Genomic DNA, 22,145 nt, shown 5'->3' on the forward strand with positions numbered 1-22,145 from the left:
ACTGAAACAAAAGAATAATTATTCAATTTTTTACAGTGAATTCCTCCTTACCATAGGGCGATCATTAGTTGAATTTTTTCCGGATGTTGCTGTACTTTTCTCCCTTGCTGCTGTGTCCCGGTAAAGCCTCAAAATCTCGATTTTCTTTCCCGATTCCCGATTTTTCCCAAAAGTCTCCCGATAAATTGCAAAAATCCTTTGGTCAGCCTACCTTATCATTTTTTATTATGAATCCTAACAGACAATGCGTATGCTCACCCAACTTAAAATTGAACACATGGGCTCAATTGAAAGATAATGAGTTTGTTCTGACTTGATCATCTAAACCAGTTTTGGCCAAACTTTTTTGCGCCATGACACACCTTGGAGGTAAACCTCGATCTAAACTGCACACAAAATACGGTTCGTGTTTTTTTTAAAAGATTGACTGCATAGTTTGGTTTAAACATCATAAAAACATATTAGTCACTTTACATATCATCAATTAAACCTTAATTAGGCACACACAATTCGAAATTCAAAATTAATCTTGTATAAATTCTGAATTAATGTTAATTCGTAATTGATTAATATCTAAAAAGACCTACAACCTTAAAAAATTATATAGGAAACATTAATAAAGTTCAGCATGAATCAAAACCATTCCAGACTATGATCACTCAATCAAAATCATGCAATTTTCAATGTCAATGTCATCAACCAGTTCCAAAACAAAACGAATGAAGTAATTAAATATAAATTTTTTGTCAATTAAGACAGGCAAGAGAACCACGCATATACGTAAAAAATCAACATATGATGTCTAATATTATTCCACATGCAGCAATTCAACGAAATAAGCTTAAAAAATGTTCAACTTTTCGTTCACTTCTTCAAGTTTCGTTCAAAAGCTCACTAAGTCCATTAAGCTTCTCACTCACATTATTCTCGACTATAATATTATGATTAACATTTTCAGTACTTATTTTGCTATTAACGTATACAGTCGGTAGTTGTACGCATATGTTTGGAATATATTGAGTCAGTTTACAAAGCTTGAAGCTTTGAGTGATTAATTAGAAGATTAATTTGGTGCATCTGCTGTGTTAAATTGCACTGATTTATAAAAATTGTGATGTAAGACTTGATTTTGCTAATTTTTGGCAATATTTATCAAAAAAGGAAGAGTTGAGAATGTTTAGAGATCTGCTAAAATTATTCAAGGTGATGCTGAATTTGTGAATTTAGGAAGTGATTTATTCCTCGAACATCTTATTGACATTTAAAGATTATAATTTATATAATTGAAGCAAAAAATCAAACCTAATTTAAATTAGTTGCTAATGTTTTCAAAGTCGTCTATACTCTCCGTTTTGTACGGTCTAGGTCAAATTGACAGTGAAGTTGTTTTGACTAAGCTGAGAATTAATTAAATATTATTCGATAATTAATGTCATTTACCTATAAATAATACCTTAAGTAATGCTTATTTTTGACTACTTAAGCCTTAAGACACACTAAAGACCTCATTTAAATGCTTTATATATGCAGAGGCAAAGGTTAAGTCCAAGACACAAAGGAAGGATTCATTTACACATTTCAATCTAAAATGAGAATTTGAATCCTTTAGAACCTCTCTATGTCTACGCCAAGACTTCTTTAAAGATTTTACTTATTTCAAGAAATAGCTAGATCAGTCCCGAGCAGCATAATGAAGTCGCTAAGCCAATATTACTGTAAATAATGAAATCTGCCGTATCGTGTTGTTCAAGAGTGCTAGACATTTGAGCAACTACTGTTGAAATGGGATTATCTGTAATGGTTTATCAGCAGGCTATCAATAAGAATACAATAATAAGGGGCAAGTAAGGTGGTACGGAAAATGCGTGATTTATAAATGATTTGTCAAACAGTCGAATAATCTCCGATAGCTCAGTTTAAGGAGCCTTGGACTCGAAATCGTATGACATAAGTTCGATTCCCACTCGAGATCCCCTTAGAATCATACTTTTTCTGTTAGATCAGTTAATAAGAATCTCAGACTTAGATCGTTCTTGGATATAAGTCCATATCATTTTTGAACAAGCTCAAGAACAACATCTGTGTTCGCAAGTATCTATGCAAACCAAACCCACGTTAAAATAAATGTCTAAGAAACAGCAGATAAATATTTGTACACAAGAATGACCTAGAGCTTGTCAGCTTTATGAACCGTTTCTTTTATTTCAAAGTTAAAAAAAAAAAACTTTTTTGAAAGTGAAACTGAACAGAGGAACTGCCAGAGTGGAAGTAGAATAAAGGCCACAAACCCGAGTGACACAATGAAGTCGATGTGGCATGGTTGCGTCCCAACTATATTGTCATGTTGAAGAACAGTCAGAATGATGTCTTCATGTCATTGTAATGACTGTTTTTAGACAATTTTGATGTCAAAAAGTGAGATTTGCTGCTCGGGACAGTAATAAAATATCAATGCATTCGATGAGCTCTTTTGTCATCTGCTGTGGCATTGTCTTGAGTCTATTTCAGAACTTGTTTGTCACCAAAAATGCAACAGCAAACTTGATGATATAGGAAGTTATTAGTTTTGAATGTTTTGTTCCAAAATTTACTATTCATCTCCAATAATTAGAATTGAATAGTACGACACGCAGTGGCAGTGACATAAATATTAATTTTTATTAAGTGATGTGAAGTTAATAGTTTACAAACATTGACATTCAATGTAAGGATAAGTTTTATGAATGATGTGCTGTAAAATATAGCTTTGAATAACTTAACTACAGTTTGAGAAGTGTGAAAAATCCTGAATGAATCAACATGAACTTCGAACTGCATGTGATTTTTAAATGGCTAATATATGCAGCCTCGTGTAACTCTGACTTATAAATTTCTTCCGAAAAGCAATAAATAAGTTGATTTGTTCTTAGAATAATGAGTGTCAATATTTAAATTGAGGGGAAATTTATTGATTTTGAGAATGAGTTTGTAGATCGTGATTAGATTATTGAGTTTCGAATGACATTATTACCTATCGGCATACATTGAAATGTTGGAATCACGGTCAAGATCTTAGTGGCTTCATAAAATTAGATCGATCCCTTGAAGGAACATTGTCATTGGCCGGCATTTAGCCGAATTCTATGAAACTCTAATTTTTCCATTCGAATTCTATGTGCCTTCCATATATCTAGGGTTTATCCAGAGATTACTTTAATTTCGAAATTTTGTAGAAGCTGAAACATCGTAAATGCATGTTTCAAACAGAGATTTACTAAAAAACATTTAAAGTTCTTTTTGGCGCCAGTTCTTTTGTACTTGTACAACTTGTACAACTTGCAATTTCTTCAAAATTAACTACCTATGTTGACGATCTAGTTTCAAAATATGTAAGCAAAATCATTTACAAGATGCAATATTTTTAAAGACATTTTTAAACCATCGATTACGACAGTCCTAGTAAGTCATACACAAGTCAAAAGTCATGTGCAAGATATGAAGATTTCATGCCAATTTCAAGCCAATGATTGTCCGAAATTCGAAACTTCGACTTTTAAGCCTTCAAAGTTGATATAATACAGATCTCACATGTAAGCAGCTTCTAATTAGTGTTAATATAAGAATCTGCTATAATTCAGCCTTAACAGCTTCATGATACATTTGTATCGCTCGAGAGTCGATGTTCTTGGATTTTTGCAAGGTTTTAAAAAGTTCAAAATTTTAAATTCGCTGTCCATGCCCAAAAAATATTTTAAAATTCATAGATTCATCTGAATGAATCAAATTCTCTGCAGCACAACATTCAAGGCCACCGAAACTGTTTACATTCTCATAAAAAACGCCGAAATAAGTTGCATACATATTTAAGTTTCACATGGCTAGCTCCATAAATATTGTTTTGTCTACCGCTCGGCAGCGCATAAAACTGAAAAGTTTATTTTTATTGCCAACCTTGATCATGAAACTCTTTTCATTTCTCGCTTGACTCATACTTACATGCCGTTACCACGCACCTTGCTAATTTAAGTAAATTATCTAGACATTCAATGCGGAAGCTATGTGAATATGATTCACACGTGCTGTATAAATTAAGGAAGACGATAGAATCTTATTATTCTAATCATTTTTTTGCAGTTCGTCTCTAATTTGCATAATTACTGCTTATTAAAAATTCTACAAAAAAAGACTCAAAATTTCAATAACGAAAATGGTATCGGAAGCAGTATTTGAGGAAAAGGTCGAGGAACTAGAACAATGGATTGCAAGTCATAATTCCTTGCCTGAAAAAATTGGTAAGTATAAATAGTTTATTAAGTAATGTTTATTAAGTTGCTATTTATGAATAATGGATGATGTGGATCAAGTAATGGAAGTGACTGTTTTTATTAACAGAAATGAAACAATAAAGTCATTGTGAATGATTAAATGACTGCTTTTAGTTCAGTTGTGCAAAAAATGTGGATAAAAGTAAATAAAAATATTAAAAATAATTATTAGAGCAGAAAGACAAGACAGAACAATAGAAGGAATGCAGTAACTATATTGTCTGTATTGAATATTGTGTAATATTGAAGTTAAATTTACGAGATTGTTGATTAAGCCATAAAGTTTCTTAAGATCTGACAAGTTCGGTTAATGATAGTCAAGGACTATCGGAGAATCCGATAGAGTTAACATGACTCTGGAAGTCAAACTGTACTGATCTTCAAAGGGACTTCAAAGGAGTCCAACGCAATTGGAGTCCGGAATTCACTTTTCATTGCAATAAAGGATCGAAATCAACAATCTCACAGTAGGAACAGTTTGAAAAAGATGTGAAATGGACCCATTTTTAGAAAAGTTCCACTATATGCGTTCTGGGATATTTCATTTGAAAGCAGACATAGATCAGAGACAATCTCCAAAATTTCAGATTTTTTGGTCCTTCAGTTCCATAATGACAGCTCCTTAAAGCATTAAGTTGCCCTTAGGGCAACTTCCAGTCTTACCGTTTAAACGGCGAATTAGAGATGCCCGAGAGAATAAGTTGTGCAATTCTAGTATCATTCAATCTACTCCCGATAATTAACTTAAAAAATTCTTCAAACTCATTATTTTACATCATTGAATCTAATTTTCTATCTTACATAAGATCAATTGAAAAGATTAATTATGCAACAATGTTACTATCCTTGCTTTGACTGTAACACTTAACAAGTTTAAAGGAAATATGTTTATGAAAAGGAATAAGGGTTATGGACAACAATTAATCTTCTTTGATTTATTAAATGTTGTTGATGATCAAACTTGTTGTTACATGGTCTCGGAAAGCACACATCGTAGAAATGGCCTAAAATCCAAGTACCGACTTGACTCTGGCCTGAGGCAAGATTTGATTGGATCTAATCTGTAGCCATAATCATGTTGGCCAGTGACCTGATTCTCCGCCATTTCTACGACTTGTGCCTTCCGGTGTTCTTGTTCTAATAAGTTACTTAAGTAAAACTGGATTAGGCATCAAGTCGACTTCTAGCTCTAATTCAAAGTTTGAATCTACATAGCTACAGCTTTGTTGTTTGTTGATTAAGGAGCTATTAACATACTTTAACATCAAAACAAAACGAATGACGTCAATGCAGACAAATGGGTCATTTGCTTATTCTCCCATTTAAGTCCAACGACTTTAAAATTTTGTTTATAGGACTCGCGAGCGTTATGTCATCTTCTGGAATATTCTGCACAGATTTCACCTGGGATTTCACTCTTTTGTCTTTGTTTATTCCCAAACTTGTTCTATTAGAATTTTAAGTTTGTTTAAATTACCAAATATTTGAATGGCCAACAAAAATTGAATTTTATTGGATATTTTGACATTTGGAACTAAATTCCACATGCTTTTGGCATTCATATTTAGAGTCTGAATCAAGTCCGAATGAATTTAATTAAAAACTTGCAGTTCCATTCATATATTTGCTAATAAGGTTGCAAAAAGTTTGTCAAGTCACATTCTTATTTAAATAATCTACAGTCAAGCTTCCAATGAACTTTGTCATCATTTCTAAACATATTTGCAGTATCCAGCAAATAACTTGCGGCATAAAACGTGAACATATTTATGATATGGCAATGCTAAGTTTACCGTTACGATAAAGATCTCAGTTGTTGGACATGCACTTGAATGTTGAAAGACGGTGTGAAGAAGCAATAAAAGTCAACATTATTTCATAATTCCAGCATATTGCTGTGGATTTCGATAACCTTCTTAGCTTTTGTTTGTTTATCGTTGATACGGCGGATGGATAGGACGTCCATTAACTTTTAATTGAGTTTAAATTGGATTAAAAAACATTTTTGCAGATCGTAAATTTTAAGTAGGAAGCTGCAAAATTTTATTAAGCTGTTTGGAATCTAATTAGTAAATTGCAATTGTTAATGTTATTAATTGGAATATCCCACGAATATTTATTAGAAGTTGGAATCTGAATTTTAATTAGATTCCGATTATCTGGGATTATTTCATATTTAAGTTCTAATGAAAATTCATTAGCATGTTGCAAGTTGGAGTTTCCCGAAGTCTCAATTCTGACTAGAATTCGAAGTCTATTCGAATTTTATATCAAAAAGTCGACTTGATTGACTCAATTCCATACAACATTGAGTCGATCATGAAAAATTTTGAAGCTAGAGATTGAGAAGTATATATAATGCTTTAAAGGCCCAGCTCTATGAGCTAGAGGAACTGCGATTTTAAATCTGTTGTACCACACCCTTTAGACCTACAGTTTATAGTGGAAGTCTTCTTCTCGATAACGAGAAACTTTAGTTGCAGTGGTTGAAGAAAAGTGAACCTTGATAATCTACTTGACGTTAAAGTTTGCATAATTATTAGGTCAGTCAAGGTCGCCGTGAAGTAAATACGAAGGAAATATATTTTGTTGAAGTGCTTTACACCCAAAAAAAAAAGTCACAGTTCAGTTCAAGGAATCTAAAAAATGTTTTCCTTGCGACATTGATCCTCAAAAGTGTTGATTGATCACTTAATTAATTGATCCACTGTATCTTAGCAATAATATGGACTACATCAACTCAGCCTTCTAAACAGATGCATTTAATGACACATTCTCATGCGACATGCTGTGCAAATTTAATTTTTAGCCATTAAAATGGTTGGAATCTGTTTTTGCGCCTTCATATCAATTCTAGAATTTATGTCCATAAATGAAACGTAATAATACTCTACGGGTGAGGTGCATGGACCCGACGGAATATTCCGCGGAACATATTCCGCGGAAGAAAATTCCCCGGAATAATCTTCCGCGGAAGTAAATTCCACGGAAGTTTCTTCCGCGTAATATATTCCACGGAATAAGTTCCGCGGTATTTTATTCCGCTAAAATAATTTTTTAAAAATTATACCGCGGAAGAAAATACCGCGGAACAATATTCCGCGGAACTTTATTCCGCTGGAAATTTTTTAAAAATTTGTTCCCGGAACATTCTTCCGGGGAATTTTGTTCCGCGGTATTTTCTTCCGGGGAATTTTGTTCCGCGGAATTTTCTTCCGGGAATTTGTTCCGAAGAAGTTTTCATATAATTTTTGTTCTTGACTTATCAAAAATTTAAATTTTTAAATGACATTACGGAGTGGTTAAACAGATCGCAGTACCTTTTCGCCGTTAGCGGACCCTAAAATCAATTCTGTTCTATTCTATTCTAATTAAAAATTTTTTGGATCTGAACTTTCAACAATTTTTGACAAATATTAAATCACAAATTATTGGTGCCTAATAATAATAGCATTGATGTGGAATAACTTCACTTGAGGAGTAAATCGCGAGTCAGGAATAATGTCGAAATTGTATTTTCCATCGGGTGGTAATTACTTCACATGCACCTACAAAGTGTAAGTAAAGTTATTCCGACATGGTGCAGGAATAACTTCACTTCAAGTTTCTCTGGATTTCGATAGTTCTAATTTTTTTTTTACCTAAATATGATTTGCTAATTTTAGTAAAGTGTTGTTGAAAATGTCTCAATCAGCATGTTGGAGCATGTCTGTGAAGTACGTGGGAGTAAGTTGTTTGAGTCGAAGTGGCTTGGTGGTGGAATAATATTATACTGCAGTATCTATATTTATATGTATCTATATTTATAATATTTAATATGATATAAACCAAGCGGTCATGAGTTCGAGACTCGGCAGAAGAAAGTTTTTCGCCTCTCATTTTTCGAAACATACGCAATCGAACCGCGGCTCTCTGCCCTCCTTTGTAGGCTAAAGGCAATAAGCTGACAATAGCGTGGTTCTGATTTCACTATAAACTTTATGTCTGTAGAGAGGTCTGACGCATCCTTTATTTGTTAAAAAAATCATTGTCCGTTATTTCATCGCGTTAAAAAAAGTAATATCATGTTATATATGAAATCAGATCTATTCTTTTCTTTTACTTTTTTTAAATTTTAAATATTTTAATACACTTAATTTTTGAGATTTTAAGAAAAAGGTAAATATTATGAGTAGCTATAACATCTGAGATTGGACGAAAATATTTAAATGCAGGACGTAAATGGATGTATCATAGATGTAATTTAGGCCTATTTTCATTGCAATCAAACAACTTACTCCCGGGACTTCACAGACATGCTCCAACATGCTGATTGAGACATTTTCAACAACACTTTACTAAAATTAGCAAATCATATTTAGGTAAAAAAATTAGAACTATCGAAATCCAGAGAAACTTGAAGTGAAGTTATTCCTGCACCATGTCGGAATAACTTTACTTACACTTTGTAGGTGCATGTGAAGTAATTACCACCCGATGGAAAATACAATTTCGACATTATTCCTGACTCGCGATTTACTCCTCAAGTGAAGTTATTCCACATCAATGCTATTATTATTAGGCACCAATAATTTGTGATTTAATATTTGTCAAAAATTGTTGAAAGTTCAGATCCAAAAAATTTTTAATTAGAATAGAATAGAACAGAATTGATTTTAGGGTCCGCTAACGGCGAAAAGGTACTGCGATCTGTTTAACCACTCCGTAATGTCATTTAAAAATTTAAATTTTTGATAAGTCAAGAACAAAAATTATATGAAAACTTCTTCGGAACAAATTCCGGGGAAGAAAGTTCCGTGAAACAAAATTCCCCGGAAGAAAATACCGCGGAACAAAATTCCTCGGAAGAATGTTCCGGGGAACAAATTTTTAAAAAATTTCCAGCGGAATAAAGTTCCGCGGAATATTGTTCCGCGGTATTTTCTTCCGCGGTACAATTTTTAAAAAATTATTTTAGCGGAATAAAATACCGCGGAACTTATTCCGTGGAATATATTACGCGGAAGAAACTTCCGTGGAATTTACTTCCGCGGAAGATTATTCCGGGGAATTTTCTTCCGCGGAATATGTTCCGCGGAATATTCCGTCGGGTCCATGCACCTACGCCGAAATTCCTTAAATATCTACAAAATTCCAAACAAAGAATTCTAACCTTTAAAATTTCCCCATTTTTCAATTCCAGAAAACATCGTCATCAGACGATACCTAAACAGCGTCAATGCCGATATCGAAGAAGCTAAAAAGCTCATTGTCCACAGCTACACAATGAGAACTAAATATCCAAATTTATTTTACAATCGTGATCCATTGGATGAAAAGATTCGACAAATAAATAATGTTGTGTAAGTGTTGACATGTTTTAAGTGACGAGAATTAATAATCAATTCTGATTTTTCTCATTGTTTAGTGACTTAGGAATTCCAATGCCAAAATTGACAGATTGTAAGAGACGAATTGTTTTCAATAGGCTGATTGATCATGACCCTGAAAAGGTGAGAAATTGGCTAGCAAGCATAAATATTTATTTTGGTATCAAAAATGAATCAACAGTCGCCGGTCGTAGCCATAACAGTTTTCTTGAGTAGCTTCCGAAAATAAAAAGAGTTTCCCGTAAAGTTCCGAAGAAGCATGTGAAAGAAAAACGAGATAAATGTAATGCGTAACATTGACATTGTAAACATGCTCTGCTAATATGGGGAAGTGAGTCAGATACACACATGACGGCTATTGTCGTGTTTAAAATAAATTATTATAAAGCCTTAATGAATACACAGTTATGGAATAAATTCACGGTCAATGATAAATGTTGTTGTGGTATTGGAGTCGGTGTGTCTATGGATGACAAGAGTTGTGGATCTCGAGTGACACAGCATAACTATCGTGGTTGATGCTTATACGATATATATATCATGTGTCACTCAGGGCCAAAATTAAAAGTGCGACTGTCTTAGCGACGTAGCATAGCAATGTGGTACTAATAGTTGGGTGCAATGTTGAGGAACCAACTAATTTTCAGGAACTAATTCACGTTCTAAACATTTAAAACAATTGCTGCGCCACAATGGCTCAACTCGAGCAGCAGACTGTCAACTTAATACACATTTTACCAGCATATCGTCGTTTTGTCGACAACACTGTGACACAACAGTGACATAGGGATTATGTTGTGTCGCAATGCCAACTATGATTTTCTTCATACAATCAAAGCTACGAATTAAGAGTTTGCTAAGTATGAATGTGATCAATCTGACTACACATCTGCATCACAAGTATCAATCACTAGCATTGCAAAACTTCCAATAATCATTTCAATCTATCACCTAATTAATATCCAAAAAGCAACTACAAAACCACAAAGGTCAATAATTCTTCAAAACCAGTTTAAGAAAAGCATTATTGTTGCTGTAAATTTTTGTTTTGCGCTGCAAGTCACGAAATAAATGAGAAGTTCCCTTTAGCAAAGCTCATAAACCTATATTCTCATCACGTTTCTCAATGATGAAATAAATCATTTCAGCATGCTTTGTTGTTGTGGGTTTCTTAATTCGTGTAAATTTTTGTAACAAATTTGAGTTTTATGATTTAAATTTAAATGAACAGAGTCTAATTTGCTGCACTTTTTAAAGCTAATCTAGATTTACAAAAGCTGATAAAAAGTATAAACAGAAATGACCTTGCTAGAACAGCTATCGTAAAAATGAAAGTAGATAAGAATTGACAAGGATAAGAATTATCTTGCAGATAAGATGTCAGGTGTCTTAGAGAATTTTGATAAATTTTATGGTCGGTTTGATTTTTGTCAATGTCATCATGACGTTTCATTGAGAAATCTAACATTCAGAGGCAAAAGATTAGTCCTAATTTGGTAAAAATACTTATCATGACAGCTTTGAGAAGTTTTAAAGTAATTTCTAAGAGATATCGCTGTATCTTTAAGATATATCTTTTTACATGATCGACGAAACTCCTTGAGATCTAGAGAAGCACTGATTACAAGACAGCCAAGTAGATCAGATATCCACAGCATAATATGACAGCTTACGTAACAAATCAATGACCTCTAATCCTCTAATTCAAAGAATTAGATCTCATTCGAATCATTACTATATCCGAAAAGACAAATTGACATAACATCTAGCTACTAGCTAGACCTTCGGTCAACTCCGGAATTTTTCTAGTTCATCTTCGTTTATCAAGTTGTTCATTCTGGATAACTAAGGTTTTTAAGATTTCTTGGACTCAAAAATCACCAACTAAATTTGAAGACTTGACTTGGGCCCTTGACCGAGACTTTGGGAAGTCCTTGTTCCCCATAGTCTACTTCGAGTGGGACTTGAACTCACGTTCTCTCGTTTACTTACTTGGCATAAGTATACGTACCTACTGAACTACCCAGGGTTGCTAGAAATTTTTGCACAATACTCACATAAACCTTCTTTGATATATAGCGCTCATTGCAAAGCTCTTATCATTGTATTAGAGAATCTAGTCCAAATCATTAAATTGTAGTCATATCACTTTCCCATAAGCAGTTAATAATGCAGTATTAATGTTGATACCTATGTAGATAACTTATCAGACATTAATTATAGAAACTCTAAAAATAACGTATCTATCATTGCATGACTAAAAACCTGCTTTATGGCACAAAAAGTCTTAAAACCAGAATCACACCTCCACAGTGTTGATTCCAAATAAAAGAATATTAGGAATTTACCACAAAAATATTCTAAAAGCTTTAACCTTGATAAAGATTCATCGTTTCAACTAAATAGCTTGAGTATACATCCAGCAATAAGCCTAAACAATCTCGTTGACGATGACAATGCATATAAAATGTGACTAATATTTGAAGACTTAATATTTACTTAAATTAAAATGCAGTGAATGAAGAAATAATGTGAATAAATATGTGGATTTACGATACTTTGTTGAATAGTCAATTTGACTTTTTAATTAACTACTTGCTGTATGTAGTTACAGATCTGTAAATTGAATAATTTATCAACTTATTTATAATTTTTTTCTCATTTTTGCACTTCCGATAGTTTGATTTTGACACAATCATCAAGGCCTTCTTCCTCGCAGCTGATCATCGTTTTTCATTTGTTGACGAACAATTGCCGAATAAAATAAATGCTGGCGATATTCCAGTTTTTGATATGCAGGGACTATCATACAGACACTTGACCAAAATCTCATTATCAACACTTCGATGCTATATGAAATTCACACAAGAAGCATTTCCAGTCAGACTACAAGAAATCCACTTGATAAATGCATCACCAGTTTTGAGCAGGCTTTTGACAATTTTAAAGCCATTCCTAAAGGCAAGAGTTAGTAAAATGTTGAATTATCATTTACCAAACTCGACGACGTTCCATGACTTTATTGATCAAGATTTGATGCCAAATGAGTATGGTGGAAAGGCGGGAGAGATGAAGGATATTAAGAGCAACTTTATAAAGGGACTTGAGAGTCAGAGGTAAGGATTGATTGTTTTTGGATTGAGCTAGAGAAGGGTTCGGCTAAGGCTGCAGGCTGGTAGATTAATACTCAGGCTTTTGGAACTGTAGCTTGATTAAAAGGAGATGTTTATTCTTCGGAGTTCAAAAACAGACTGAACTTTTGTATGAAAAGGGGTCTTCAACTATGTAAAATAAATATTATTCAAATCTCAAATGAACGTTATTACACAGACTTGCAGTCTTTAATATTCAATTCAAATCTCCAAACTAGTACATCTAAAATCCAAACCTGCGGTTCTTCGACGAATCTTAAGCAAAAATAACAATTTCTCACTGGATGATCCAGAAGTGAATTTCCACTAGTTAAATGAGAGATCCAGCCATTCCATACCCAAATTCGAACAGCATATGCTCAATAATTAACATTGTCCTATTTCTCTCCCTTTCTAGGAACTACTTAACAAGCGATAAGCATTGGAAGCCGCGAGACAAAAACAACAACACAGTCACAAACATCCGAACGACTTTTCAAGATCTGGATATAGATTAATCAGCTGGATTTTGGTTAAATATGATATGTTTACACTTTATTTAACAAAAATATTTACTTATAATGTTATGGCAAGTCCAAACATTCCTCAAATTAAGCCTTTTGTGTATAAAAAAAATAAAATTTTTATGGAACTCCAAACATTAAACTTTGAGCCTTAATTTATGAATTCTTTCCGAGAACTTTTGTGATGACACTCTTAATTTCTGTGTAGTTCTGTAAACCATATTCTGAATTTTCACGTCCATGTCCTGATTGCTTATATCCACCGAATGGAGCTTGTGATCCCAAAACATTGTATGTATTAACCCAAACTGTACCAGCACGAATACTCTGAATCAAGTAATTAATCTTGTCGACATCTTTTGAGAAAATTGCAGCTGCAAGACCATAATCGCTGTTATTAGCACGTTCAATGACCTCATCGAGTTTCTTAAAGCGGATAATTTGTTGAACTGGTCCGAAAATTTCTTCTCGAGCAATTTGCATGTCGTCATTGACATCAGCAAAGACAGTTGGTTCAATATAGTAACCTTTCATGTCTGCATGCTTACCACCAGCAACTAATCTGGCTCCTTCTCTTTTACCGCTTTCAATTAATCCTAAAATTTTATCTTGTGCTGCCTTGTCAATTTGTGGACCGTGTTCATTTGCCAAATCAAATGGATTACCGACTGTACGTCTCTTTGCACGCTCAGCTGATCTTTCAACAAACTCATCATAAATCTTGTCCTCAACAAATGTTCTTGAACCAGCACAACAGCATTGACCCATGTTAAAGAACAATCCAAAATGAGATGTTTCTACAGCATGTGCCAAGTCACAGTCAGCAAGTACGATATTTGGTGATTTTCCACCAAGTTCAAGTGTTGTTCTCTTCAATGATGAAGCTGCACCTGCCTTAATCTTCTTTCCAACTTCAGTACTTCCAGTAAATGCAATTTTATCGACATCTGGATGATCAACAAGAGCCTGTCCAGCTTCACCAAAGCCAGGCAAGACATTAATGACACCATCTGGGAATCCAGCTTCACGACTCAATTGTGCAATGTAAAGTGCTGTTAATGGTGTTTGTTCAGCTGGCTTAAGGATGACAGTATTTCCAGTAGCTAGAGCAGGTCCCAATTTCCATGCAGCCATTAATATTGGGAAATTCCAAGGGATGATTTGTCCGCAAACGCCAATGGGTTCATGTCTTGTATACACAAAGTAGTCGCCGTCCATAGGGATGACTTTTCCGTGAGTCTTATCGGCCCAACCTGAAGATGATGGAATTAAGGATTAGTTAGTGATTTTATTACTTTTTTAGGCGAGGGACACAAATGAGAAAGGATCTGTCATGGTTCCTTAGTGATGGAGACGGTAACTGACGGTGGTAGTGACAATAACTGACGCCAAATGGATTCTGGCTTCCTGTGGCAGCCACTTTTAAGCCAAACAGAGGTGAACTGCATGTGCCATCACTAAATGTGTCCACAACGGAACCTTAAACAAGTCGTGACAGATCCACTTTCATTTCTATCGCGCAATTACAACGACAATAACATCATTCTTACCGGCGAAATAATGAAGATTATTTATAGCCATTGGAATGTCTACGTTGTAACTCATTGCATACGGCTTTCCATTATCAAGTGTTTCCAAACTCTAGAAATTGATAATTGCGCAAAATGTATGCAATATAAATATTATCTCAAAAACAACATTATCGCTGACTTTATTTACTTACTGCCAAATAGACGCGATCACGTTTCATTAAATTTGCAAGTTTATGAATCAGCTTGCCTCTGGCGCTAGCATCCATACGTCTCCATGGTGAATTAAGTTTGAATGCATTGCGTGCTGCTTCAACAGCTTTATTGACATCATCCTTTGAGGACTCTTGGACTTCAGCGATGACTTCTTCTGTTGCCGGATTAATTGTTTGAAATGTCTTGCCTGATTCCGATTTGTGCCATTCGTTGTTTATGAATAGCTGAAAAGAATTTTAAAAATAAGTTTTTTAGGTGTGTGTCTACAAAAAAATTCAGGTTTCTATTTGCGACTGTTGACATTAATTTATATCACACAAAACTTTGAGTTACGGAAAGTGAGAATGTCAATATTATGTCCATACGCACGAGTGGCTATACAATCTGTTGATACAGCTGCGTAATTGGATTGTGTAAAAATAAATCCAACTGATAAGAAGAAAAATCGCGGTCATAGAACTTCCAAATCACTTATTGCATCTAAGGAAATGCGCTTTCATATGTAGATCAAATGTATAACGTAGTTCCTGATTTATTTTCATTCTCAAGGTCTGCGCAGTTTCCAAGGTCAGTAATTTTTCGCAGATATATTTTTATATAATTCTTCTTATATGACTCTAAATTCATACTTACACCTGTATACAAGATCTGAGGATTTTGTTTTGGTGCCGGAATTGAATAACATCTCTTTGGAATATAATTTAATGAACGAATTGCTTTCAACATGATGATTATATGAATTCAGCACAAATTACACAAATTTAAGTCACTAAAAGCTTCTTCCTGAACTTTTACAAATTTAGGAACTAAAAATTAAAATATTTCCAAATAGAACAACGCGTGTCAACAGGTTGGACGTAAGAAACAGAATAATAAGTTTTAGGCAATTACAGTTGTTGTTTTGAAATGAAGGGATGGAAAGTGTACAGATATAAATGCGCGAATTTAAATTTTTATTGGACGTTATGCTTTATTTCCTATGCTTCCTCTTTTTCTGAGACTTTTTGGATTTCCTCTTTTTATTACTGCTGTGTTTTCGCTTCCTTTTCTTCTTTTTGTGGTCGTCTGATGAACTACTGGATGTTGAACTGGATGATGAGCTGGACGAAGATGAGGAACTGCTTGACGAGCTGCTGCTGCTACTGGACGATGAATCACTTGATGATGATGATGAACTGCTGGATTTTCTCCTCTTTCGCTTTGCCTTGTCCTGCTTTTGTTTCTCTAGTTTGTTCTTTTGTTCCTCATGTGCCTTCCTTTGCTTCTCAATTGCCTGTTCACGTTCCATTTGGTCTAGTCTTTTTAGTGGACTGATAAATTCCTCTTCTTCGCTACTGGACTCTTGGCCGGCGATAATAGGCTTTCTTGTTGGGTCATTTGGGATGACATTGCGGCATTGGAACGTCAAATGTCCTTGGAACTGAAAGAATGTGAACAAAATTAATGAAATTTATGTTTTTGAATTATTTTATGCTGCTTTTTTAAATTTTTTCAGTTACTTACACCGCACTTTTTACATCCTAAGCGATTGTCACGTTTATCAGCTCCAAACATGTCCATTTTGATAGAAAGTTAATTTATTTTTACAGATTTACAGAAAATTGACGTTTGTTATTGTTTACTTTTTTAAAACTGATCCTGTGGAAAGTTACAGAATGCGGTGTTTTAGAAACTTTTGCTGTTTTTGACAGAAAATAGAGGCGAACTGTTGTAATTATGTTCTCAGCAGTAGATATTTTACTTAATATAGAGGATTTGATAGGAAGTATGCATACTTACCCACTGAATATTGAGTAATAGATTCTTAGAAGGTTTCATTAACGACACGGATTTGGTTTATTTTTTGGGGGTCTTCAATTTGAAAATAATTATTTAACGGAAAATTTAGTTACAGTTCAATTTTCTTAAACTAAACTGCATACAGTTCATAACCAACATTCAAGTAACTAGAATTGCAAGTCAAATCTACAGAAATTAAAGAAATTCTTAACGAAACATTGAGTAATTCATATTAAAGCCCACTTTATTCAGACCACAGACTCCCTCTATTGACAAAAGTGCAAAAATTCCAAGTTCCGATATTTAAATCAATTTATGTGAATAAGACACAGTTTTTAATGAAATGACAAAGTTAAATCGCGTTTAATCAAAGTAGCCTTGTTAGTTAAATTGTGAAAATAGTGAAATAAACCCAGGAACTGATTTAAAATCTTGTTCAATATTTTTCATCGGAAGTTACAAAGGTTTCTAGATTGGTGATAAGTCAAATTATCTGAGATTCGAAATTCCATCAAATAATAGACTAGTGTAGTAATAAGCTTATCATATTTGGCAAACAATCCAGGTTCAGATCCAGTTTAAACTAAGTTTTTCATTAAAATCTTATCTGAAAAATCTCAGTCTGTCGATTAATTCATCTTTCGATCTTTTGACTAGTCATCCTACCTAATATATTCTGAGACTCTAAAAATTTCTTACTTAATAATAAATAAAATTCAAATAATTAACAGAAAGGAAGCAAACTGTCAACAGTAAGAACAAAAATGTTATCAGGACCAGCAGCAATTACTGGACAATTACCTGGACGCTCATCGTATGCTAATAGCATCGACACCGACGTTTATGGTAAGAACTTAAAATTTTGTTGAGTTGGAATTTTTCTCTTATTTTTCAGTCTTTATTATATTTAGATCCAGCGTCGGGTAGCATATTTCAAAGTTACAAGAAACATGACGATTTAAAGCAAATGCTTGACAGTAATAAGGACAGCTTAAAATTAGAAGCTATGAAAAGGATAATTGGAATGATTGCAAAAGGAAAAGATGCATCTGACCTATTTCCAGCTGTCGTAAAGAACGTCGTTTCGAAGAATATTGAAGTTAAGAAGCTTGTCTACGTCTATCTCGTACGTTATGCTGAAGAGCAACAAGATCTCGCTTTGCTATCAATTTCTACATTTCAACGTGCTTTAAAAGACCCAAATCAATTAATTCGTGCTAGTGCACTTCGAGTATTGTCAAGCATTCGTGTATCACTCATCATTCCAATTGTTATGTTGGCTATTAAGGATTCAGCACAGGATATGAGTCCTTATGTGAGAAAAACAGCAGCTCATGCCATACCCAAATTATACAATCTTGACCCGGAACAAAAAGAAGAACTTATAACAGTCATTGAGAAGCTTTTATCGGATAGAACGACTCTTGTTGTTGGATCTGCTGTTATGGCATTTGAAGAGGTAAATATATTGGATTTATTGACTCTATGAGCAATATAAAGTCACTAAATTATCAATTATTAATCTCCAAACTTTATATTCAACAGGTCTGTCCCGAGAGAATCGACTTGATTCACAAAAATTATCGAAAACTTTGCAATCTCCTAATTGATGTCGATGAATGGGGACAAGTGCTCATTATTAACATGTTAACAAGATATGCTCGCACTCAATTCACAGATCCGAATCTCGAGGAAGTAATTAGCGATCAAGAAGACAAGCCATTTTATGATGGCAGTTCCGACAGTGAAAAGTCATTCAAGAAGCCAACTTATACATTAGATAGCGATCATAGACTTTTATTACGTCAAACGAAGCCTTTACTACAAAGTAGAAATGCTGCTGTCGTTATGGCTGTTGCACAACTTTATCATCATGTCGCACCAAGAAATGATGTTGTAATTGTTGCTAAAGCTCTAATTAGACTGCTTAGAAGTCACACAGAAGTTCAAAGTATTGTTTTGACTTGCATCGCATCGATGACTTTAAGTCGTAAAGCAATTTTTGATATCTATTTGAAATCATTTTTTGTTCGTACTTGCGATCCAACGCACATTAAATTACTGAAATTGGATATCATGACTAATCTGGCTAACGAAGCAAGCATTGCAATTATTTTACGTGAATTCCAGACTTATATAAACAGTAATGATAAGGAATTTGTTGCTGCAACAATTCAAGCAATTGGACGATGTGCAGCAACAATTAATGAAGTGACCGAGACTTGCTTAAGTGGATTGGTTCATTTGCTATCAAATCATAATGAATATGTTGTTGCTGAGTCTGTCGTTGTAATCAAAAAGCTACTGCAGTCACAAAATACCGAACATAAAAGAATCATCACTCAAATGTCGAAATTGTTAGACTTTATTACTGTTCCTGCTGCTCGTGCATCAATTTTATGGCTTATTGGTGAATATAATGAACACGTACCGAAAATAGCACCGGATGTACTTCGTAAAATGGCAAAATCATTTGTGGATGAGGAGAATAGCGTTAAGCTACAAGTTTTGAATCTTGCTGTTAAATTATTCTTTAATAATCCTGAACAAACTGAGCTTTTGTGTCAACATGTCTTTAATCTGGCACGTTATGACATCAATTATGACATTCGTGATCGTGCTAGATTCTTAAAGCCTTTTATATTTACAAAAAATCCAAATTCTGTGCTGTTTAAAAATGCAAAAAGAATTTTCCTGGCAACAAAGCCAGCACCACAATTAGAAAGTAAATATACAGGACGTGAAAGCTATCAACTTGGCTCAATGTCTCATTACTTAAACATGCGTGTAAATGGCTATCAACCATTACCAGACTTTCCATCAACAGCACCTGATACGACTGTTAGAAATGTTGAATCTCCAAGTCATGAGACATCTACAAGTGTTCGTTCTGACACGAGAGGTAAATCCACTCAGCATGGTAAGAAGGATTCGAGTAAGAAGTCATTTTATTCGGAAAGTGAGTCAGAGGAGGAGTCATCAAGCTCGGAAAGCTCATCGTCATCATCCAGTGAGAGTGAGAGTGAAAAGGATGACAAGAAAAAGACAAAAACTGTTAAGAATCAAGCTGAGAATAATAATAATATGGATACAGAAGACAGTGACAGTGATAGTTCATCAAGTTCATCGGAATCTGAAAGTGAGGCTGAATCAGATGATTCTGTGCCTGTAACAAATCACAAGACTAAGCATGTGGAGCAAACGGCACCAAAAAAATCGAATTTAGATCTATTGTTGGACTTGGATGATGTTGCACCGTCCGGAAATGTCATGACACCATCACTTGGTGGCTTTTTGACACCAATGACCCCGTCAGCTTCATCATCACTTCCAAATCGCATTGAACTTGTCGGTCCGAGTTTTATTGCGATGAAATCAACAGAATTGCTTAACAAAGTTAATGGCTATGGACTTGGAATAACTTATAAATATACGCGTGCACCACATTTATTCTCATCGAATATGATTTCAATTGAGCTTCATTTTACTAATCATGGAAATATGGAATTGCTTGACATTCAATGTGGCACAAAGAGTCTCAGCAGTGGCATGACAATGAATGATTTCGCTCCAATATCACAATTAATGCCGAAACAAACGCTGATGGGTATTCTCGGTATTGACTTTAATGATTCGAGTCAAGCTGCTAATTTCGAGATAAAATCATCGGCTGGAATTAGTAAAGTGACAATTAAGCCACCGATGGGTGAATTAATGCGAAGTGTTACATTGCCGGATACGATGTTTAAGGAAGAAAGAAATAAATTACGTGGAATGACGGAATCAACGTGTAAAGTGACATTAAAGGCTGAATTGTGTGAAAAGCGAAACTTACAGATGAAAATTTATGAGATTGCAAATGTTGCATCGATTCCATTTGCTGATGCTGATGATCTTTTACTGTTCTCCGGACAGACAATGAACTCAAAGAGTCTCGTATTGATTTCAATTTTATTGCAAGATGATAATCGCTTAGCATCCGTGACTGTAAACTGTGAGAAAGTTGTCGTTGGATCTATTTTAGTTAATGAGATTAGAGACGCAATTAAAAAGATTTAAGTTTTTTTTTACAGACGAAATTATTATTATATTCATGAAATTATTATCTATATTAACTATTTCTGTAACTTTTTAATCACTATTATGCACTTAATAAAAACATTTATGCAATTATAAATTTTGATTTGGTGGATTTTAATGCTTATTTTCAGGTTTTTAAAAGTTACAAATTTAACGGTTATTGAGAATTCAAAAGCTAAAACAGTTCAAATGATTTTTAAAAGCTACAAATTTAACGGTTATTTAGGATTCAAAAATGAAAGCTGCTCAAATGTTTCAGAATTGAAGAAGTTCAAAACCATACAAATGCATTGAAATATCCAAAACCATACGAATGCTTCGAAAATCCCAAAACCATACAAATGTTTTAAAATTTGAATTTCGAAAATCCGTTAAACATTAATTTACACTTCCATACATTACCAGTCCATTTCATTGTATCAAGTAGAAGAATCATCAAATAAAAAAGCTGCCATTCCGTTGCTTACTCAAGCATTTACAACAGATAATCCTCATATAAATACTTTTATGTATCTTGTGCTTCACAAAGTTCACCCAAAAGTCAATAAAAGCTCTCGACATTTTTATCATAAAACATTTTTTTATGCTCATTCGAATAAAAAGCTGTTTCCGAAACTTTTTGACAATATTTCAATGACTGTGTCATTAACTCCTACATGATGTCTTATTCATGGCAACATCCGACGATTATAGAATGTCTAAAAATTGAAAAAAATCTAGGAATGGAAAAATATGATTTCGTAACACAAAAGCTTATATTTCTAGTATTTGAATATCTGCTAAGTTTTGTATTTAATTGAAATTATATCCATTATGTACAGATCAGTTACATCAACACTTACTTATTACTCTGATAATATTCATTTCATTTGATTAATTTTTGTGGCTTTGCTGACAAAAGTTTTAGCACTTAAAGCTTAGCTTGTGAAGACAATACACACTTGAATCCAGTTGGGAATGAATCCAATAGCTAAGAACAATGGACAAGGACTCGAATATGTCTAGACTGTTCTATGGGATCGTACCTGGGTTATAATCGTACGAGGTTAACATATTATGCACTACAGCGGATGTGTCTTTTAAATTCTAATGATCAAAAGCTTAGTTAAGTGCTGTAAAGTTTAAAAATCACTGATCTGGATCTTATCGAGTAGACTAGCTAGATTTATTCTCGACTTACTTTAGATTACAGGCTGTTCATTACTATATTCTT

The 22,145-nt window shown here is 34.0% G+C and overlaps 4 protein-coding genes across 5 annotated transcripts; 2 read left to right on the top strand and 2 right to left on the bottom strand.

Annotated features, from left to right (window-relative positions):
- The first annotated feature begins 974 nt into the window (after window positions 1–974).
- LOC139100881 (clavesin-1-like) lies at window positions 975–13,470 on the top strand. 2 transcript variants are annotated; one of them, XM_070653645.1, is made up of 6 exons: window positions 975–1,116; window positions 4,114–4,271; window positions 9,487–9,646; window positions 9,712–9,796; window positions 12,353–12,789; window positions 13,223–13,470. In XM_070653645.1, the coding sequence occupies exons 2-6, from the start codon at window positions 4,187–4,189 to the stop codon at window positions 13,320–13,322; spliced, it is 867 nt and encodes a 288-aa protein (XP_070509746.1). In that variant the 5' UTR covers window positions 975–1,116; window positions 4,114–4,186; the 3' UTR covers window positions 13,323–13,470. The 2 variants fall into 2 exon arrangements, with proteins under 2 accessions (XP_070509746.1, XP_070509747.1); XM_070653646.1 differs by lacking the exons at window positions 975–1,116; window positions 4,114–4,271 and adding an exon at window positions 7,602–8,665.
- Aldh (Aldehyde dehydrogenase) lies at window positions 13,332–15,955 on the bottom strand. Its single transcript, XM_070653644.1, has 4 exons — window positions 15,707–15,955; window positions 15,052–15,297; window positions 14,879–14,969; window positions 13,332–14,581 (listed from the first exon to the last, which is right to left on the bottom strand). The coding sequence occupies exons 1-4, from the start codon at window positions 15,797–15,799 to the stop codon at window positions 13,485–13,487; spliced, it is 1,527 nt and encodes a 508-aa protein (XP_070509745.1). The 5' UTR covers window positions 15,800–15,955; the 3' UTR covers window positions 13,332–13,484.
- A 61-nt stretch (window positions 15,956–16,016) lies between these two features.
- LOC139100883 (protein SREK1IP1-like) lies at window positions 16,017–16,706 on the bottom strand. The gene is made up of 2 exons (XM_070653649.1): window positions 16,577–16,706; window positions 16,017–16,493 (listed from the first exon to the last, which is right to left on the bottom strand). Exons 1-2 carry the CDS (start codon window positions 16,631–16,633, stop codon window positions 16,044–16,046), a joined length of 507 nt encoding a protein of 168 aa, XP_070509750.1. The 5' UTR covers window positions 16,634–16,706; the 3' UTR covers window positions 16,017–16,043.
- Window positions 16,707–17,114: 408 nt separating this feature from the next.
- Window positions 17,115–21,029, top strand: rb (adaptor related protein complex 3 subunit ruby). Its single transcript, XM_070653735.1, has 4 exons — window positions 17,115–17,316; window positions 17,584–17,698; window positions 17,764–18,311; window positions 18,398–21,029. The coding sequence occupies exons 2-4, from the start codon at window positions 17,617–17,619 to the stop codon at window positions 20,909–20,911; spliced, it is 3,144 nt and encodes a 1,047-aa protein (XP_070509836.1). The 5' UTR covers window positions 17,115–17,316; window positions 17,584–17,616; the 3' UTR covers window positions 20,912–21,029.
- The last annotated feature ends 1,116 nt before the right edge of the window (window positions 21,030–22,145 follow it).

The sequence above is a fragment of the Chironomus tepperi genome, unplaced genomic scaffold (genome assembly GCF_022539635.2).
Source record: "Chironomus tepperi strain 1889 unplaced genomic scaffold, CSIRO-AGI_Ctep_v1 contig_73, whole genome shotgun sequence".
Lineage (NCBI taxonomy): Eukaryota > Metazoa > Arthropoda > Insecta > Diptera > Chironomidae > Chironomus > Chironomus tepperi.